Here is a 19,983-nt window from a genome sequence, read left to right on the forward strand (position 1 = left end):
ATGTTCAAACCATTCTGTTGTATAATTATCGATTTTTTTCTAGTAATAGTGAAACAATTTTCAATTAATCTACGATCTTTAGTCTTGACCTAGAGAATTGAAATTATGAATTACTTTGATGCATTTTTAAGATCAACCTTTATATATATATATATATATATATATATATATATATATATATATATATATACATACATATACACCTACGTACAACATAAACAGCGTTCTTGAATTCGTAATTCACTTTAATTTCGATCTTTGTGTAGATACCCAATGATAACTTAAATGTATTATACTCGTTGATCTTTGACATTACCACAAATCGTAGACTTCCATTCGTTTTCAGTAATCATCTGGTGTTTACTTTCATTCGTTCACGATGAGCATACATACACTGTCGTTGTGGACTGGAACCATCGGACTCACAAATGGGGTAGGTTATTTGTGTATATTTTTTCTCAGAAAATTATTGTTAAATTTTTAAACAATATCTTTAACTGTAATTACTCATATAACATAAAGGTTAAAATTAAATATATTTAAATGGAAGTTAAAAATTGGTAAGAGGATCATACACAGTGGATCACATAACCTATTTGGCAGTATTTCAAGAACATTTATAAACCTGCTATAGATTTCAACTACAGAATCCATAGTTTGTCCACATAAGTTCAGATAAATGTTTTAAAATATTGAATATATTTTTCTTCTGTAAGTTCCAAGTCAAATTTCACATATCACAGAATTGTAAGTCGCCGTTGAAATTGAACTCAAAACGCTAGAGATTAGAGTCACTCTCGAGATCCATCTGGTTTCGTTATTTGAAATTGTACACGCGTATGTAACATTTTGCATCCCGAATTCTCTGACGTAAGTTGATACTTGTAGTGGTATAAAAGACAAATATGAGCTTAAAAATAAATTGGCCAATCCTCGATATCTCCTCAACCACACGAGAGACTGATGTCTGATTTGCTTTCCGTTATGGGTTAAGTGAAGGGATAGCTAAGTGACATGAAGTCGAGGTATGTGATAAGGATAGTGGGTTAGTTGAGGGAATATTTAAATGACGTGAAGCCGAGGATTGTGAAAAGGTTTCAATGATTTAAGTAAGTTTTTTCCCGTGTGTAGTATGGGGGATTTCGAAGTTTCACATTATTATTATTATTATTATTATTATTATTATTATTATTATTATTATTATTATTATTATTATTATTATTATTATTTATTGTCTGCCTACTAAAATGGAAACTGGCAATGACAATTGTCTGTTTTTCTACCTGTGAAGGTTACGATGGATTATTCCATACGGTAATAGAACGCCAGGACATTTCATTTGGATGTAGGTAAATTTTTTGAGGCTTTATATGTGAATTCATCGTAATAACTATAAATATAAGTAAATTAAGGTCATTCTGGAGAACGACCACTCCACGATTTTCGAACTTTTTCTTCCGATTTTCGAAAGTTTACATAATACACATAATTTCGACAGTAACATAACATAGCCTAAACTAACCTTAACTAGCCCTAACTAACCCTAATTAACCCAAGCAAAACTAACCTAAACTTAGCTAACCTAACCTAGCCTTATCTAACCTAAACTAACCTAAGCTAACATAACATTACCAGATTAGTTTAGGTTAGTTTAGCTTAGTTTTAATTTATTGGAAATTACAATATAATATAAATGGCATTCATGGCCTCTCATTTTATAGTTTAAAAATGCTTCTGTCATTGTTTGTGACCAATGTATCTGCAGAACGTTGATTTTCCAAGCTAAAATTAATACAAGATGAATTTTGTTAAGAAATCACATGACAGACCCACTCTTAAATATTTGATAAGTATTAAACATTAAATTTAGGTTGAGATTGATTTTGGAGAGACAATTTATGATTTTGCCTTCCCAAAATATCGAAGAGTCTGGGAAGTACTATTTAAGGATAGTGTGTTAATCAATGTATGACTATGAGTGAAATTCGTCCCCGTGTCATTATTATTATTATTATTATTATTATTATTATTATTATTATTATTATTATTATCATTATTATTATTATCATTATCGTTATTATTATTATCATTATCGTTATTATTATTATCATTATCGTTATTATTATTATTATTGTTGCTATTATGTTTTATTTTTTAAACTACTCAAAGGATCTATTTACTTTCGCCGAGGGCCCATACCATTCTTGATTCGTCTCTACTTAATAAACTCGTCACCTCATGACAACAATAAAATTATAATGACAACTAGCAGGACTTAACAATAATCGTTTGATAATTCTAAAAATTAAACATAACTTGGTAACTCGGTAGAAAACGTTGGTCAATATGACTGACATCATCGAGGATCAGTTGTTTGTTTATTGAATTATCAACATAAATCATATATGTTTATACAAAATTATTCAATAAAATATCTTCCTACAACTACATTTTAAAAATAAAACACAATCAACATTTGTTTGAAAATGAATACATGAATGTTAGTCTCTTCAGTGAGTCAATGTATAATGCTTATTATGTAGCATTTGAAATATTAATGAAGGTTATTAACTATTTATTATTGATTACGTCATCCTACATCAATTAAATCAATAATTCACTGTACGGCACCTTACAATCTTAGTTTATAATTGTGTGTAATTATGTGTGGAGCAACGGTTAGCATGCCTGACCGTGAAACGAGAGGGACCGGGTTCAAATCCTGGTTCGGGGAAGTTACCTGGTTAAGATTTCTTTCCGAGATTTTTCCTCAACCCATGAAGAGTAAATGTTGGGTAACTTTCGGCGCTGGATCTTGGACTCATTTCGCTAGCATTATCACGTTCATTTCATCCAGACGCTAGATAACCATAGCAGTTGTTAAAGTGTCGTAAAATAACCAATTAAAAATAATAAGTAATAATTACGTTTAACGATTATTCTATTGTTCCCTAATTTTCTTAATTGATTCGAGCAAAACCAAGTTGAAAATCTGGCGTTACATCTGATACAGCCACACGTTAATTAAGCCAAAAATTTCTTGTTCGATATACGTGTCCTTTATTTCATCTTTGAAAAAAAAATTGCTCACACTTATAAGTTGACGCATTCAATGGAACAAGCAAAGGAACTATAATAATAATAATGATAATAATCATAATCCATATTCTACACCATTTAACTATATAGCTAATACTAGGGCATTCGAAAAGTAATGACAACATAGTTACTGTTTCACATTAAATTTATTTAGGTTATTTTTTACATATATTTCAAACGTTGCCAACGCGTTGCCAATTCCTTGGAAAATGGCGGACTTCATCTGCAGCATCATTTCTGGATATCTGTCACCGATCGAACTAAAACTCTTTGGATACCTACTCTCGATTGACAGTGAATGTCTCTTGTAGTAGGTCGGTATGGTAGGACTTCTCTCCCACAAGCTTCTTGTGATGACCTAAAGCACTGAGTAGCACTTTTTCCCCTTAAAACTTGGATTTTATGAAGCACTTTTTTCTGTACCTACTGAATAATTTTTAAGGCTGTATTACTTACTACAAATCAGAAATAATGACAGTATTTACAAAACATGGTTACATCGAGGCTTTCAGTATTGCAGGTTTATGACAGAATCGCTGCTCTGTTACTAAAAGATTCCAGTGGTCACCGCTAGGAACACTGATTTATAACACTGTTGCCATTACTTATCCAATGTCCTGGTATTAGAAATGTTATGAAGAAGTTAATATAGTATTGACAATAATAATGTAAGTTTCTTTTGTCCACAATAGACACGGAAGAAAACGACTTCAATTTTACAGACATTGCGAAGGTACAAGCGTCACTGACTGATACCATCGTTTCTCTGCCACGCAGGGGATAGTGGAAAGGATTAAGGGAGAAAGCATTACCACCATCTAGTACATACAGTCACGAAGCTTGACGTGATTTTTTGCATTTCTCGATATGCAGTGCTCCAAGTGGTTAGCAACTGAGAGTACTAGGAACAATAGACTGTGTGATAGTAGTGATCCTAGTGGCTAGCAACTAAAGTTCAACTATCGTTGGATGCATATTCCCTGCGTATTGAGCTTCGTGACTGTATGTACTAGGCTGTGCAGTACTCGATGTTCACAACTCGCGTTTGCATTACAACTCATTAAATGGACATGCCTGCAGTAATGGAATTCTGTTCACAGATATTGTCGATGATAGCGGCTGGAAAGCTAAACCAAGGAATGGGTAGGGCAGCTTTGTTGCTGGGTATCGACGTTGAAATGTACGAGAATTACCGACCAGCTACAGATCACACAATTAAGGCACGCGACGTTTTTTCTGAATCTGATAGCATACGTCGTAAGTACCTCTGTTCACAGTACATTTTCCTTAAATATAGAGATTGGTTCAAATATATCGAACAATTCTGATAAAATGAATAACTACTTATTAATTTTCACATATGTTAATTTTTAAGATTAATAAAGAATATTTCAACGTGATCGCTTCCATCCAGCAGGTCACAGTTTATCTGAAAACATCTCGCAGACTGCACGCTGTAATCTTAAATTCGATGTTTAGTTATAACGTGACATCACAAGGAATTACAGTTTTGTACAGCCTTAGAAAAACGTTTTGTCGCACAGATACTTCATAAATTCCAGAAAGGAGACAATGCGCATGATCAGAGAACGAATGACTTAGTTCACAGGAGGACTAGTTGATGTAATAAAATTAATTTTGTTTCGTTGTATGTCTGATCATGCGCACTGCGTCCTTTCTGGGATTTATAAAGTATCTTGCCACAAAACTTTTTTCTAAGACTGTAAACATACATTTTATGAAACACCAAGCAAAGAAATCTGTAGTAGAAAATCAGTGGGGGGGGGGGGGTAATTATGCAGGAAACATCGACCAGGTCGCTCCATATTATAAATGTGCCTGGACTCTATTGCGGTCACGTTAAGTACCAAACTTGTGTAATACTAATTATGTAGTAAGAGACATACAAACTTTTGTACATGGGAGTGGGAAAGAGGCGGCCAGCCACCGGTGAAGTTGCGTTCGGGCGCGGGTTCGATCCCCGCTTGGGCTGATTACCTAGTTGGGTTTTTACTGACGTTTTCCCCAACCGTAAGGTGAATGCCACGTAATCTACGGCGAATCCTCGGCCTCATCTCGCCAAATACCATCTCGCTATCACCAATCTCATCGACGATAAATAACCTCGTAGTTGATACAGCGTCGTTAAATAACCAACTTATAAAAAAGAGGCGGCCTGGTCGATGCGTCCTGCATAATTACCAAATATCCAATTCTAACTGTAAACATGCTTGAAACCACTTCTGTGGAGTAAAGGTTAGCATGTCTGACCGTGAAACGAGTGGGCCAGGGTTATCTCAGTTGGGTCAAGTTACCTGGTTGAGCTTTTCTCGGGGTTTTGCTTTCAGCCCATGAAGAGCAAATGCTGAGCAACTTTCGGCGCTGGACCATGAACTCATTTCGCTGACATTATCATCTTCATTTCACTCGGACGCTAAATAACCATAGCAGTTGATAAAGCGTCGTAAAATTAACTAATTAATAAACATGATTCACGATTGCTCTGAAATAGATCAATATATTTTTTTTTAATTAAACATGGAGACTTCTGAACTTCAGATTATTCGCGCAGATTTTAACGCAAGTCAGAGACTATTTTTCATTAAATAAACGGGATTCGATTTTCGGTAGACTTTGTGACATTTGGGATTAAAAGTGATTATAAAAATATTTTTTTTACAAGTATTTTAATTTCTCACCCATTCTCACAGAACCATTTCTTGATTGACGATATATAAACGTTCGCTGTAATTTTTAAGAGAATATTTAACGGCTAGTCGCTAAATTGTACTCTAGCAAAAGTAGCTACTTTAAGTTTTTTTATTAAGTATTATTTTTATATGGAAACAAAAGTTTTGAGTATTTTTAAAAGGTGAATGACGTCCTCCTGTAGCTTCAAATTTTGCCGTTTAAATATTTGTTTTTTTTTATGTTTATGTCCACTTTATGATTATTTTAGACTGTGATTTTTATTTTTGAATGTCTTCATACATTAAGGCCTTAAGTGTCCCCATTACCAAAAGTCCAAGGGATTAAGATCTGGAGAACGAGCAGATCATGGTACAGGACTTCCCTAGCCAATCCATTGAAAATTAAATACCCGTGTTACATGTCGTCTGACTCTTACGGAACAGCCTGGTGCTCTGTCATCATAAACCAAATTCATTTTGTAGTCTTTGATGATATGGCACTTCTTCTAGCAAGGTGGACAATTGGTTTTGCTAAGAGATACCGATACTGAGAACCAGTTAATCTACGCTATGGGTTAGAAAATGTGGTCCTCAACCTATCACCAACACGCGAATTTTAAAGCATATTTTTCGTAAAAACTGTTAATTTTAGGGTTCATGTTTATAGGACTTTTTTTCTTGTTGTGATGCGTACTACCACCCTTCAAAATATTTGATAATTTCTCTTTAACATCCTGTATAGATCCTATATATATATTATATACGATATTTTGAGTAAATCCATTTTCTTCGCATTTTTTCAAGTGAGTTTCAGAACGGTTAACACTTGGTTTTTTTCTGGTACTGAACATCAAAGATAATGTCCTGTGCGTAATACAATGTGTATATACAGAATGAATCGTAAGTAATGTAATTAACGTTAAGGGATTATTCTATGCGATATTTCAAACAAACAAAAATAATGAAATTTTACTGGTTTTTATTTCCTTTTCTAGGAAAAAGAAATATTTTATACGAAAAATTTGAGAAAGCTATTGAATTAATTCCCGATATGCTGCTCAGTCAATTTAAGACAGCAATGTATTATGATGACAAATGATTGAAAGAATTTTAGTTTTGTCCTTCAAATGTGCAGAAATTTGATCCCAACAAATGTAACTTTTCGTTCTGCAAAATAATTTTAAAACTTGATGCACTCTGACAGCTCTGTAAAGGTTATTGCCTGGAAAGATGCAGCTCGCGTAATGCGAGAGATGGTTGAGAAAACGAGAAATGTAAACATAACATACACAAATGCTTTTACGGAAAAACAGATTTTTTGTACGTAGGTTTACGAGTTACTACTTTAAAAATTAAAATGGGAGGTAACTACGAGTATTTCTAATTGGCTGAAGAAGTACGACAAATGAAGAATTTTTTTAATCATTATTAGATTTGTATAATGTAAAATAAGCTTTTTCTATTTTCTGTGTTCATCGACTATTGAATTAAAATTAAATGGAAGAGTTTAAAAATAATGTTTTAATTTAGTTCGTTTAACTTTTTAGTAGGTTATTTTACGACGCTTTATCAACATCTTGGGTTATTTAGCGTCTGAATGATGTGAAGGTGATAATGTCTGTGAAATAAGTCCGGGGTCCAGCACCGAAAGTTTGCTCATATTGGATTGAGGAAAAACTCCGGAAAAAACCTCAACCAGGTAACTTGCACCGACCGGGAATCGAACCCGGGCCACCTGGTTTCGCGGTCAGACGCGCTAGCCGTTACTCCACAGGTGTAGACTTGTTTAACGTAAAATACTCATATCGTATTTTTATTTTTTCCTTCAGAGTTTTAAATGTTTTAAAATTCTGTTTTCATACCTGACATAAGAATCATTATTGTTTACGTTCTCTAGAATATTCATTGGAAACGGAAGAGTAGAAATATTTCTTAATCTTTTCAATTTAGTTTGAAATAAGCGTATGTTATTGTCTGTGTTCTCTGAACATTTAATTAAAATTAGGTTGTAGTGTTTATTTTAAATCTTCCAAGATTTTATTTAACGTGAAATAAGCAGGGCTCATTCTCCACTCTCTAACACAGTTTAAACGCAAGAATTAAACGATATGTATTTTTTTTACAAGCGTAAAAACAATATACCTATACGTGGCAATGACCCTCCACTTTCCTGTTCTTAACAAGCCAGGTGAAGAGGTCGTTCAGAGCAACACAGCCTTATGTTCACTACCTACTGATTACACATCTTTGCACAATCTCGTAATTCGTGTATTTTTAAAATGCATTTTTTTTAAGATTATTAAAAAAACAGCAAACTGGTATTTGACTTTATGTTGCTTTTTACTAAAGGAATCAACCAACAGAATTAATGACATTACTTACGGTTCACACTTTATTTAAAACTGTCCACCATTGTCTCCTGACTTAATTGCCTTATGTGTGACGCCTTATTGATGTCACGAAGTTCAGACCTGCCTTCAGACAGTTGATTAAACAACAAACAATGCAGGAAATAGTGTAACATTCATCTCCTGGAGTGAAAAATGTATTCTGTGAAGCAACTCTAAATTTCTATATATTTGATCCTTGAGGATGAGACTTTCGCAGCATCTTAGTGTATTCTATATCATTTTTCTGCTCAAAAATGGTACGCCATACCAATGCCTACAGCCAGGAGAGCACTAGGTCTATATTATAGTACATGTACAATTGGGTTCAAAACTAATGGGTCGACACTTGAAAGTTTAAATGTAAAGTTTTTAAGTCAGGTTTACACGAGTAAACTCATTGCGTTCGAAGACAATTCTGTGATGTTTGTTCCAGTTGATTCTTTGATAGTGATCCTTCTATAATGCAGTTAGTGTTACGATTTATGTAGCGTAGGAGTAATGTTTCTGATTTCGGAACCAGATGTTGTAAGTTCGCCTACCGGCATGATTGCTTTTTTTATTATATGATTTTATATTTTAATGACAAGTCACTAATTATTGTCACGAAATTAAGTTTATTATTGCAAGCAAAAATTATATACATTAACAAAGATTTTACAATACTATTGTAGTACTTGTATATGAATATTCTTCAAAATTCAAAATTGCTTGCCAATCTCACATTCAAATACATATTACAAGATGTGGTATAAATAAAATTATTAGTGGGTTACACCCAAGAAAGCAAGGTGCTTGAGGTCGGGTATGACTAATAACTTAATGAAAATTGTGTCTGTGTGCACACAAATCTCAGTTCGTTGACCTCTTACATCTGCATTACGAGAAAAAAGAGCAGTGTGTTAGCGGCGATGTTGCCAGACTGTTGAAATTTCTAACTAATTCTTTTAATTATTAACCGTGCATTTAATCACAAAATGTAATATAGGTTTTCTATTCATTTAAGTGCACTCTATCGCCCCTTTCGATTTGCAGGATTATTACACTTCCACCCTATATGTATTAATTTTCTTCACATCTTTTCAAGTGCATTTCAGAAAGGGTTACAACACTCGCAATGGGACGAATTTCAATAACTCCGTATCGACTGCTTATGTATCTGTTCTCTAGGTCTCTGAGCATGCGCAGTGCTTTGTATCTGGACCTTCGAATATTCTGGTGGCCCATTACTTCTTTCTGATAGTATACAATAAATACACTACTGGTATCCTGTAGTTTACTGATACATTCGAATATCCAAGCATAAATTGATGGTAACTACTACTTAACTTTTTTTTTCCAGATGACACATTCATTTTCATTTGTTTCATATATGCAGTTCTGGGAATGATATCAGGCTTCGCGCTTACAGTGGCATCAGTTTCCGTAAGTAGCCTATTGCTAATAATAACCCACACTAAGTGTGTGTTTTGCCTCATTATATATATTTTTTGTCTCTCATCTAAAACGAGCACATTTACTGTAGATAAATAGGAAATATCTTTCCATAGGCTATATCAAGAGAGTTAAGACACTCTAACCTCATTTCAGTTTTTCTCATGTTATCAAACATTAATATCACCATAATTTTCATGTTAGTATCACTGAATCTAGGAGGAACTGCAAAAAATTGTGGTTGATATAAAATTTGTTCTTGTATTCATAAAAATGTACAAATCAGGGTTTTCTGTTTTGATATCCCTTTTCTTTTTATTTAAACTATACCTTATTTAAGCGTTTCTCAAACTATGGTCCGCGGACCACCTGTGGTCCTCGAGGTCTGCCATTGTGGTCCTTCAAAAAAGACAGAAGAAAAAATAAAATTCGAACTAATTGCGTATCACAATATAGCTTAATATTTCTGAGTTTGAAAATGACACATGGCAATCGAATTTCACTTTTTCTCCAGTATAGACATTTTATGAAATTTATTACCCTACCCGTCTATCGATTTCCCACTCTACTCTCAGCAACAAAAGAGGGATTTAAAGCACTATGTACGTGGTGTTTCTCGACATCTTTTTCCTACGCATCTGGCGCCGCGCCTGTAATCCAGCCAGTGACCACCCGAATTCATAACAGAGGACCGAAGTACCGAACCTTAATTCAATTTTAAAATATAAGTATACTGGTATTAAAATATGCGACGAAAATGATAGGCCTAAATTTCTTTCGAAGGGAACAAGAGTAAGGTGGTCCGCGGAACTGTTCTGACTTTAAAAAGTCGTCCCCACTTCAAAAAAGTTTGAGAAACGCTGCCTTATTTTATTTATAGACCTACGAGTATATTATGTGGTATTAGTCACCTTGATAGCTCAGCTGGCAAAGTACTGGCTTGTAATGAGTGCGGAGCTCTGTTTTAATCCCGGCGCTGGCAGTATTTGTGGTGGACAAAATCAAGATTCCTGAAATTCTTTTTGGAGAGGGGTTCTCTCGTTTCCTCCAGCTTTACATTTTCTACTGCTATTTTAAAATAAAGCCTGTAGTATGTTGTAATTTTCTGACTGGCGTACAGATGATATCCGTCTGAGACTGCGTAATATGCATTAGAAGAACTGTTGTTGAACTTCATCGGAACCTTAAGACTACATGACTGAATCGACGATATCTGTAAAGATAAGGTCGTTCGTACTTCAACATTCATTCCTAAAGTATAGGAGTAGTAAGACACAATAAACTCATTCGAGGCCTAATGCTACCTTTCGGGCCCTTTCTCCGTACAAAAGAAAATAAATGTGCTAATAGTATGGTTATTCAATAATAAAATAAATTCATAGTTGCAATGAATAACCTACAAAAGTTTTTTCAAGTACTAAATTCTTAACGTGCTTGTGTGAAATATATACCTACTATGTTTGTTTACATCATATTGCATTTTACCCTACAGTTCTGTTGATGTGCTAATTTCTTTCTGTTGTTCATGCAGAAGTCACCAGTGACCGCCATGCCATGGTTGCTGCACAGAGAAGTCTGTGTTGTTGTGCAAATATTTGGCTTCTTCAACTATATATTGCAGACGACTAACTTGAAAATAGAAGTCATGTATCTAGCAGTTATGAACTTTGGTAATTTGTTATTATGAAGAAATATTGTAATACTAAAACTAACTCATTTCTAACTCTTTTGTTATAACAACTGTTATAGACAGAAGAGGTGGATTCCAAAGTGTCCTAAGATTTTTTTTTTATTTTTCATTTTTTCACATTTTAACTAAAGAAAGATTCAGAATTGTTGTTTCATCTTCTATCAGAGGGACATAAACATATATTATATGATGCTATAAATAATTCATTACATGCAGTGAGAAATGTCAAATTTAGTCCAAACTGTCCTAAGTATTCGTTTATTACTTCCAAACTGACCTAAATCGGCGTATAAGCACTACACGCAGGATAGACTGTACACAAAACTAATGTCATTTGCACTACGTAAAGATTAATTTTTGGTCCTACAAAATATGTTATGGTAACAATGGTTATTAGAGGAGAAAAATTCGCTCTGGTGCCGAGGTTCGAACCCGGGTCCTTGGTTCTACGTACCAAGTGCTCTAACCACTGAGCTACGCCGAAGTTCAATCCACAGCACCGGATCGAATCCCTCTCCTCTACTATTTTTTCTCTTTGTGGCCTGATTCAATGTTCGACATACATGTTGACATATATTAGTCAACTGCCATTATACAATAATTAGACATCGGATTTTAGGCACTAAAAATTGCAGTTTTAGGCGCCTAAAATAAGGTCAAAATTTGTAAAATTAGGCTCTATTTTAATGAAAATAGGCATTTTAGGCATATCAAGGTATCATACTTATTTCTTTCACTGAAATTTTTAGTTATACACTAAAATACGCACAAAAAAGTATGTTCAAACATTAAAAAAGAATACTATATTTATAAACAGAGCTGCACAAATTTAATATATTGAAACGAATGAAATAATGATTATTGATATCAAGATTACTCATTTTAAGTTATTGAAATTCAGTTCCATGCTCGACTTTATTATAATTATCTGCACAGTACACCACCAGAATTTTTTCTAAATTCTCCACAGTTAACCTTTGCCTTTTGTCACTGAGAATCATTTTGAAAGCAGAAAAACTTATTTCAACCGAAACTGATGTGAGAGGCGCAAATTTTAAATTAGGTACAATAGAAACATCAATACTTACTGGAACATTTACACCTAATCCTAATTGTTGTATTGCCGTATTTCTATCACAAAGTTAGTGGGTTCGAACAATCAAAATTTTAATGACCTGCAAATACTTTAACTATCGGAATTTAAAAGGTTAAAGTGTAGTGGTCTTAAAAACAATTATACCTCAGGATAGCTCAGTCAATGTATAAATATTATAGGCCTACTCATTAAAATTAATAGAATTTATATATTTCAACTATTGTTACATACCTGTTTGCTACAAATCTTGCAGAATATTATTTCCATCATAAGTGAATTCTGAATATTCTGTTAGCCATTGCCGGATCAATGTAGATTTTGCACTTATATTTTTCGGCATTATCGCGTTAAACTTCACAGGAAAACGCCCTACCGCTCAAAACTTCTCAACACAAATAAGGTGAGGGAAAGAGAAACTGTTAACGAGCATTCAAATGAACCGTTGTTATTGAGATTCAATTGGACAAAAATACAAAGTTCCACTTATTGTTGCATTTCCTGGTAGTGTTAACACTAGGAGGGCCATTCTTTTAAATATTTTATAACGGTTTACCCTACTAATTCGCAGTTTTACGACTTTTCATAAATATTTCAAAAACACTCTTCCTCCAAAAATTGTGATTTTATGACACTCTGAAGGGCAGTACAGCTAATCGGTTTCAGACCGAAAACAGTCATTTTTATAGTATAGTATATCTCTGAATCGGTAGCAGCACATGTTGTGATTGTTGCCTGCTTCAAAACTAAGGTTGGTTCTTTGTCGGCATTTATGCCTCCAAACATGTTAAATTCGGTGAAATCTATTGCGAGTGTCGTGAGATTCAAAACATTTTATTTCCTTTATCAATGGTTTCATGGCCGGTGTGAAGCAAACTTTCCACTTTTTAAATGCCTTAAATTTCGCAGTGAATGCATGTATAAATTATAAAAAGTAAGAGTAAAATGCGAAACTTTACAGTGAGTTAGGCATTTTTAGGCGAATATTAACAAATTAGGCTCTAATAACCGTTTTAGGGCATTTTAGGGCACTATAAAACTCTTTGAATACCTTTCAATTTCCATGAAACACAAATATTAATAATTATTTTTACTTTTCTCCTAAAGAAACAAAATAGGCATTTGCCCTACTGTAGAATCCGATGTCTGACAATAATATATGTCAACATATATGCCGAAGATGGAGTCAGGCTACAAAGGGAAAAAAATAGTAGAGGAGAGGGATTCGATCCGGTGCTCTGGGTTGAACTTCGGCGTAGCTAAGTGGTTAGAGCGCTTGGTACGTAGAATCAAGGACCCAAGTTCGATCCCCGGCGCCGGAGTGAATTTTTCTCCTCTAATAACCATTGTCATTTTCAATGTTGGTATCCGTAAAATATGAATGAAATTAATATGAAAGAATGTAGTTATGCTGTTTTACAATCTCGAAGAGAAAGTAAGAAAATAAGAAGTGAATTATGCTGGTGTACAAATCGCCGTAAGTAGCCTATGCGAGAAACAGTTCAGTTTCAGATGAAAGCGGGAAACTTATCATAACCTGTCCTTATAAAGAAACACATGGTTGTAATGCAAGTAGGCCTATTTTAAGAAATGAAGACGTAAAATATTTTAAAAATAAATATACAGTTACAAAATAGTGCCTGAACATGATAACTATTTACTAGATTAAGTTTGTGTATCCTGCTGAAGCCAAAATACAAGATCTAGAAACGAGAAATTAAAAGCTCGTATTGCTGTCAAGTATTATGTTCGAAAGGTTAATAGCCTAATTGTTACCATTTGCGTTTAAGCATTCTTATTGATCACTCAAGTTTGAAGGAATAGAGTGAATAGTTTGTGTAGGTATTTTATGAATCAAGGTCACAATAGACCAGCAAGGAGGAGTAGCAGACGAACTACAAGGAATGTGCACGCCTCAGTTTTCATCATTGCATTGATTTCGAAACTTAAATGTCGGTAGAGCCATCAGTGCAAGAAGCTATCTCCCCCCTCCCCCACAGTTCAGTGTTAAGAAACTGTGGCTTCTGTGGAAATGTGAAAGGAATGATTCAGGACATAAAATTTGCTCCTCTACAAAATTTTTTAAGCTGTTTCATTCACGTTTTAATTTATCCACTGCAAGCCTATATATACCTGTTTAAGTTTATTTACAAACTTCCTAAGTCTTGACTTAGATCCGTTTGAAGAACACTAAGTTCATTATATCTATATAACAAGCAGAGTAACCCCAAATACTTCAGAGAAGTGTCAAAATAAATTAATTACGCAATGAAATAAAATATGCAGACGCCAAGGGCGTCAAATTTGTTGTTACCATTTTCTTTTTTTCATTTTTCTTTTAACTTGGCATTTTGACTTAGGCCAGTTTGGAATTCATCTCTTCATAGAAATCAGGACTATCTTCTTCTTCCTCTTTCCCTTTAACCTCACGGCGTCGGTTCTGCTTCGATCCATCTTTTCCATTCCTCATTCTTCCTTGCCATTCTTCTCGGTTCTCAATTCCTTTTCCTCTTTTCTTTGCTATCATCTTGATATTATCCATATACTTCGTCCTTTGTCTTCCTTTCCCTCTTTTCACTTCCGTCATTGCCTGAATTACTTGCTTTGGTAGAAATAAGGAATATCTTAAAATGTATCATTATTTTAATATAAGCAATATTTATTGTGAAAACTTTAATCGTGACACATTTATATGTTCATTTACATTACCAAATTTAAGTATAATATACAATACAGGATACATTTACATTATCTTAGGACACTAAATAGTCAATGAGTCAGGGAGTCGGATCAATGCATAACTTCCACAGTCCACAAACATTAATCAATACAGTCAAGCTATATAGTTAAATAGTTTAATTTTGTCAATTCACACAGTTTATTTGGTGAAGAAAGTTCACATAATTTAATCGGTCGATAGTCCAAACAATTTAACTGTTTAAGTTTATATTATTTCGCTGGCTGACTACATATACACAGTTCAGTTGAGACCAGTCATGTCAACACAATTTCATGATCCAATTGGCCTACACATATTCATCATTCTAGACCAGCGATGCAGAACTGCGCTCCAATTGTAGCATAAGTCACAAGCCGAACTACGTATTTCATCCCTTCCCACAAGCCACGCGTCATCCACATGACAAGGTACAGAAGATTTGTATTCACTGTCTAGAGGTGGAATTCGAAGCAATATCGGTTGGAAAGTACTAGTTTAAAGAGCAATGGGGAAAACGAATATGTCTGTATTCAAAATAATCACAAAGCACGTTGTCTCATTTGTGAATAGTTATAATTATTATGGTCGGAAATACTTTCGTCATTTTTCCGTGACCACTAGTTTGTTGTAATCCGCCACATGGTTGTAGATGAATCACAGAAAAGACATTCAACGCCGGTGGACTATGGAGAGGAACCAATGCTTTCCCCATTTTTCCACCCCTCTCTCTGTGAGTTCTGTATCCCTGTATCTATACGTTTCGTTTAGTGGAAATTCATTTTGTCAGTCACGTTATCTTTAAATCAGTACTCTGTCAGTCCAATGCTCTGTCAGTTTGGCAGTTAGTTACTCGGTAACTCTGTTGGTCACTCACTCACTCACTCACTCACTCACTCACTCACTCACTCACTCACTCACTCACTCACTCACTCACTCACTCACTCACTCACTCACTCACTCCGAAAGCGAGTCTGTTACTTAACCAGTCAATCACTTCCTCACTGCACCTTTTCCAGTTTTATTTCAGAAAATATCAATTGTATTTCAGATTTGTCATTTGTATTTCAGATTAGTCAATTCAATTTCAGATAGTATCAATTGTATTTCAGAAAACATCAATTGTATTGCAGATTTGTCAATTTAATCTCAGATAGTATCATTTGTAGCCTATTTCAGATTAGTCACTTCAATTTCAATAGTATCAATTGTATTTCAGAAAACATCAATTGTATTTCAGATTTGTCAATTGTATTTCAGAAACTATCATTTGTATTTCAGAAGTTACGGTTGGCACCTTATTCTCCAATGTTAAATCCAATGGAGATCATTTGTAAAGTGAAGATGTACGTAAAAATCCATCTTGGAATTCCTGACGTCATAGCTCATGGTGTTGTAGGCTAATTTACCCACTGCAGAGAGTAAAATTGATGAAGCAACACACATAATATTGTTGGTGGTGATTGTGCTCGTGCAGTACAACACAGTAGGCCTACAATTGATCAAGCTGCAGCTTTAGCTATGGAGAATATGCCTGTCGGACGCTAAAATGCAATAAAGTTGAGGATTTTTAAAATCAATTTTCCATTTTTAAAAATATATGTTAAAATCTCAAGTAGGCCTACATTTGTTATTTTGTGAAATAAAAGTGACTATGTAATCTTAAATGCATTGCTTATTTTATGAAATACATTTGATACCATCTGAAATACAATTTACAAATCTGAAATACAGTTGATACTATCTGAAATTGAATTGGAAAATCTGAAATACAATTAATAATTTCTGAAATTAAATTGATTAATCTGAAATACATATGATAATTTCTGAAATACAATTAATATTTTCTGAAATACAACTGGAAAAGGTGTAGTTATTCACTTATTCAGTCGGTCAAAAAGTCAGTCACACTGTCATCCGGTCAATTCGCCATTCGTTCATTTAATCTGTCAGTCGTTACTCACTCTGTTAGCATGAAAAAGAATGAGAAGTTTTATTTCTGTCTGGAAGTAAATGAAAATTTAAAGAAAATGTCTCAATTTATGTTTCAGCTTTTACAATGGGCACCTTAGTCTTTGTGTTTAAGACAGTAATGAAATGGCCAGGTGGGATTCTGGAACGAATTCGAGCAGTCAGGGTGATGGAGCGTTTGAGCGAGTATTACGAGAACTTTTTGTCGAATGAAGGGGATCAAGAGAGATCAGTCCCTGATGCTTCTGAAGATGATGTTAATGTTCATCGAAACACGGAACAGAGTTCTGATTCTGAAAATGTTGAAGAAAATACTATGACTCAAACTGAGCATACAGATGTGATTGTTCATCGAAGTTCTGAAGACGTTTCTGACTCTGAAAATTCTGAAGAAATATCTTCACCTCCAAATACTGGAGAAGGCGACCCAAATAAGAATTCTGAAGAAGGTGTGTCTTCTCAAAACTCGGAAGAAAATCCCAAAGTTGAAATTGTTGGAGAACATGCCTCTCTTCAAAGTGTTAAAGAAGATTCAGTAATAAAAAATGTTCAAGAAAGCATCTCAACTAAAAATTATGGAAAAGACAACTCTTCTCAACATTATGAAGAAAGTGACTCTAGTCAAAATGCTGAAGCTAGAACAGCGGAGCCTCAGAACCTAGAAGTTGCACCTAACTTTCCTATTGAAATTGTGAAAGGGAGCACAACTGATCAGAAGATTCAAATTAAATACACACCTCCTCAAGAAGGCGAAGAGAGATTATATCTCCATAAGTCTCAAGATGAGCCTGTTACCTCACTAGTGTCCAAAGAGGAGCCTCAAGAAGGCGCAAAAGAATCTAGTTCTAGCCATGTAAGAAATCCTCACAAACCGGAAGAGGTGCTAGATTATACTGAAGAAACTGAAAGGAAGCCTGAGGACGAAGAAAAAGCTCTTACTTCTCAGGAAACTGAACAATGGCTCACCACCATTCAGGGAAATAAGGTTAAGTACACATCCCTTAAAAAGCAAGACTAGAAACCTTCTAATCATTGAAAGAGTTAAAGAGAAAACTTCTGTCAGAGAAATAAAGGAGAAGATATCTTTTACTTCTCAGATTTGAATACGAAATCATAGAATGTCTATTTCAGAAGGGGACAAAATTATCTGTTTCCGATAATTCTTCACATAATGATGTTTACATTTCGAATGAAATTTCAATAAATAATTTGATTGCATAAATTGTATAATTGTTTGTATAATTGTAATTTTGGGGATTATTTCGAAACCATAATGTAATTTGTTTGTTATTTGTTTTAACCAAGTAATGGTAGAGAAATAAATATCTGTTCATGAAAATTAATGGATTCATGTTTTTAGAATATATGTAATGATTATTTACCTTTACAGCTTGAATAAAATGTATTTAACATAGCATAGAAAAAATATACGGCCGTATTTCAAAAATTACTTTTAATATCTCATTATTTTCTATTTGATTTCTGAAAATAATAATTTCTTCGCAAAACAGATTTTGCTTTTTAATATTGATTTTTTCGACATTGCTGTGAAATGCATATGTACATTACTGTTTGTAATATATAATATTCCCCTTTATGAATGTGTATAGACCTAAAAGAAAGGGTACGTTTCTACACCCGAGAGACGAAAATGCAAAGTATTCTGACCTAAATAATACGAGTATTTACGTTTGTCCTTCAGGTGAAAGTTTAATTTTTCTCATTGCTGGCTGTATTGTAGAAGGCATCTAATTAACATAATGTGTGTATGGGGAGAGAGAACTACCGTGCCAGCTGCTTTGTAAACACTATTATTCTGTGTGTATTAAACTTCAGAGTAAATGTGCCTCAACTTCGAAGTCTAGTAATAACTAGGACCAAGTATTTTTTCTTTTGTGAACACTTTTCAAATTTTTCGTGAAAAATGAATAAAATATCGTACTTATGGTTAAAAAATGTGACAATTTCATGATCATTTTTTCACCATGTAACATCATAGACTCATACATAATCTTAATTAGCAATAATCTTTTACACTGCCTCTGATTGATGTTCTGTCTGATATGTCCAGTATATCTATTATTAGGCAGTACATCTCACTTGACGATATATGTCTGAGAAAGAGCAATTGTTTATATACATCTGAAGTCTGATTAGTGTAATATCACAGTTTAGTATATACAGTTGCGAAGCTCAATACTTACTAAATATGCAAACATAGACAGTTGAAATATGCATCCATAGGTAGTTGCTAGCCACCAGGATTGCTACTATCGCCTCATCACAGACTCTTTCCCTAGCAGACGATAAAATGTATTGTATTTTGATATCGTGTTCTTTTGAAAAATTAACACCTTCCTTCCACTATTGAAATACGAAATACAAAAGGTTTATATATTATTTTCATAAAGTATATATTATATTTTATAAAGTCACCTTTCTGGAGCTTTCGGAAGAAGGATAACTCTGGCCTCTTTTTCTTAGAATTTAGAGTGCTACAAACGTCTCCTTGTCCCATATTATTATTCAAATTATTGTATTTTAGCCATTTACAGTTATTACAACATATAACGAACATTTCACAGTTTACACAACTTTTCACAACAATGCGAAATACGGCACAGTCAATGCCTTTTCGATCTAGGTCAGGTCGTAATATATGTTCGGGTTTTCTATTTCAGTGTTTGGAGCTCAGTGAATTATTATATTATAACTTTATTGCGTATCATAGCTAAGTTTTATTTAGTGTAATGTGTCCACAAGTTCCCTTTACTTCTTGCTGCATAATAGCCTATGTTGCAGAAATAATTACAAAACTGTGTTATTTTAATGTGAAGAGAATTTTACATGTTAACATAATCTTTTCGCATCAACATTTTAATTTTAGAATGGAAGCTATTTTG

The 19,983-nt window shown here is 33.9% G+C and overlaps 1 protein-coding gene across 1 annotated transcript; it reads left to right on the forward strand.

Moving 5' to 3' along the window:
- Positions 1 to 323: 323 nt before the first annotated feature.
- LOC138700527 (surface protein P113-like) lies at positions 324 to 18,327 on the forward strand. The gene is made up of 5 exons (XM_069827124.1): positions 324 to 433; positions 4,200 to 4,356; positions 9,519 to 9,601; positions 11,142 to 11,280; positions 17,161 to 18,327. The coding sequence occupies exons 1-5, from the start codon at positions 380 to 382 to the stop codon at positions 18,096 to 18,098; spliced, it is 1,371 nt and encodes a 456-aa protein (XP_069683225.1). The 5' UTR covers positions 324 to 379; the 3' UTR covers positions 18,099 to 18,327.
- Positions 18,328 to 19,983: the final 1,656 nt, after the last annotated feature.

The sequence above is a fragment of the Periplaneta americana genome, chromosome 5 (genome assembly GCF_040183065.1).
Source record: "Periplaneta americana isolate PAMFEO1 chromosome 5, P.americana_PAMFEO1_priV1, whole genome shotgun sequence".
In the NCBI taxonomy this organism is placed as follows: Eukaryota; Metazoa; Arthropoda; class Insecta; order Blattodea; family Blattidae; genus Periplaneta; species Periplaneta americana.

Excerpts from the sequence above, each read along its gene's own strand:
- LOC138700527 (XM_069827124.1), top strand. The coding sequence starts at position 380 with ATGAGCATACATACACTGTCGTTGTGGACTGGAACCATCGGACTCACA. Across the intron at positions 434-4,199 it reads CCATCGGACTCACAAATGGG|ATATTGTCGATGATAGCGGC; the intron begins GTAGGTTATTTG and ends TTCTGTTCACAG. Across the intron at positions 11,281-17,160 it reads TCTAGCAGTTATGAACTTTG|CTTTTACAATGGGCACCTTA; the intron begins GTAATTTGTTAT and ends TTTATGTTTCAG.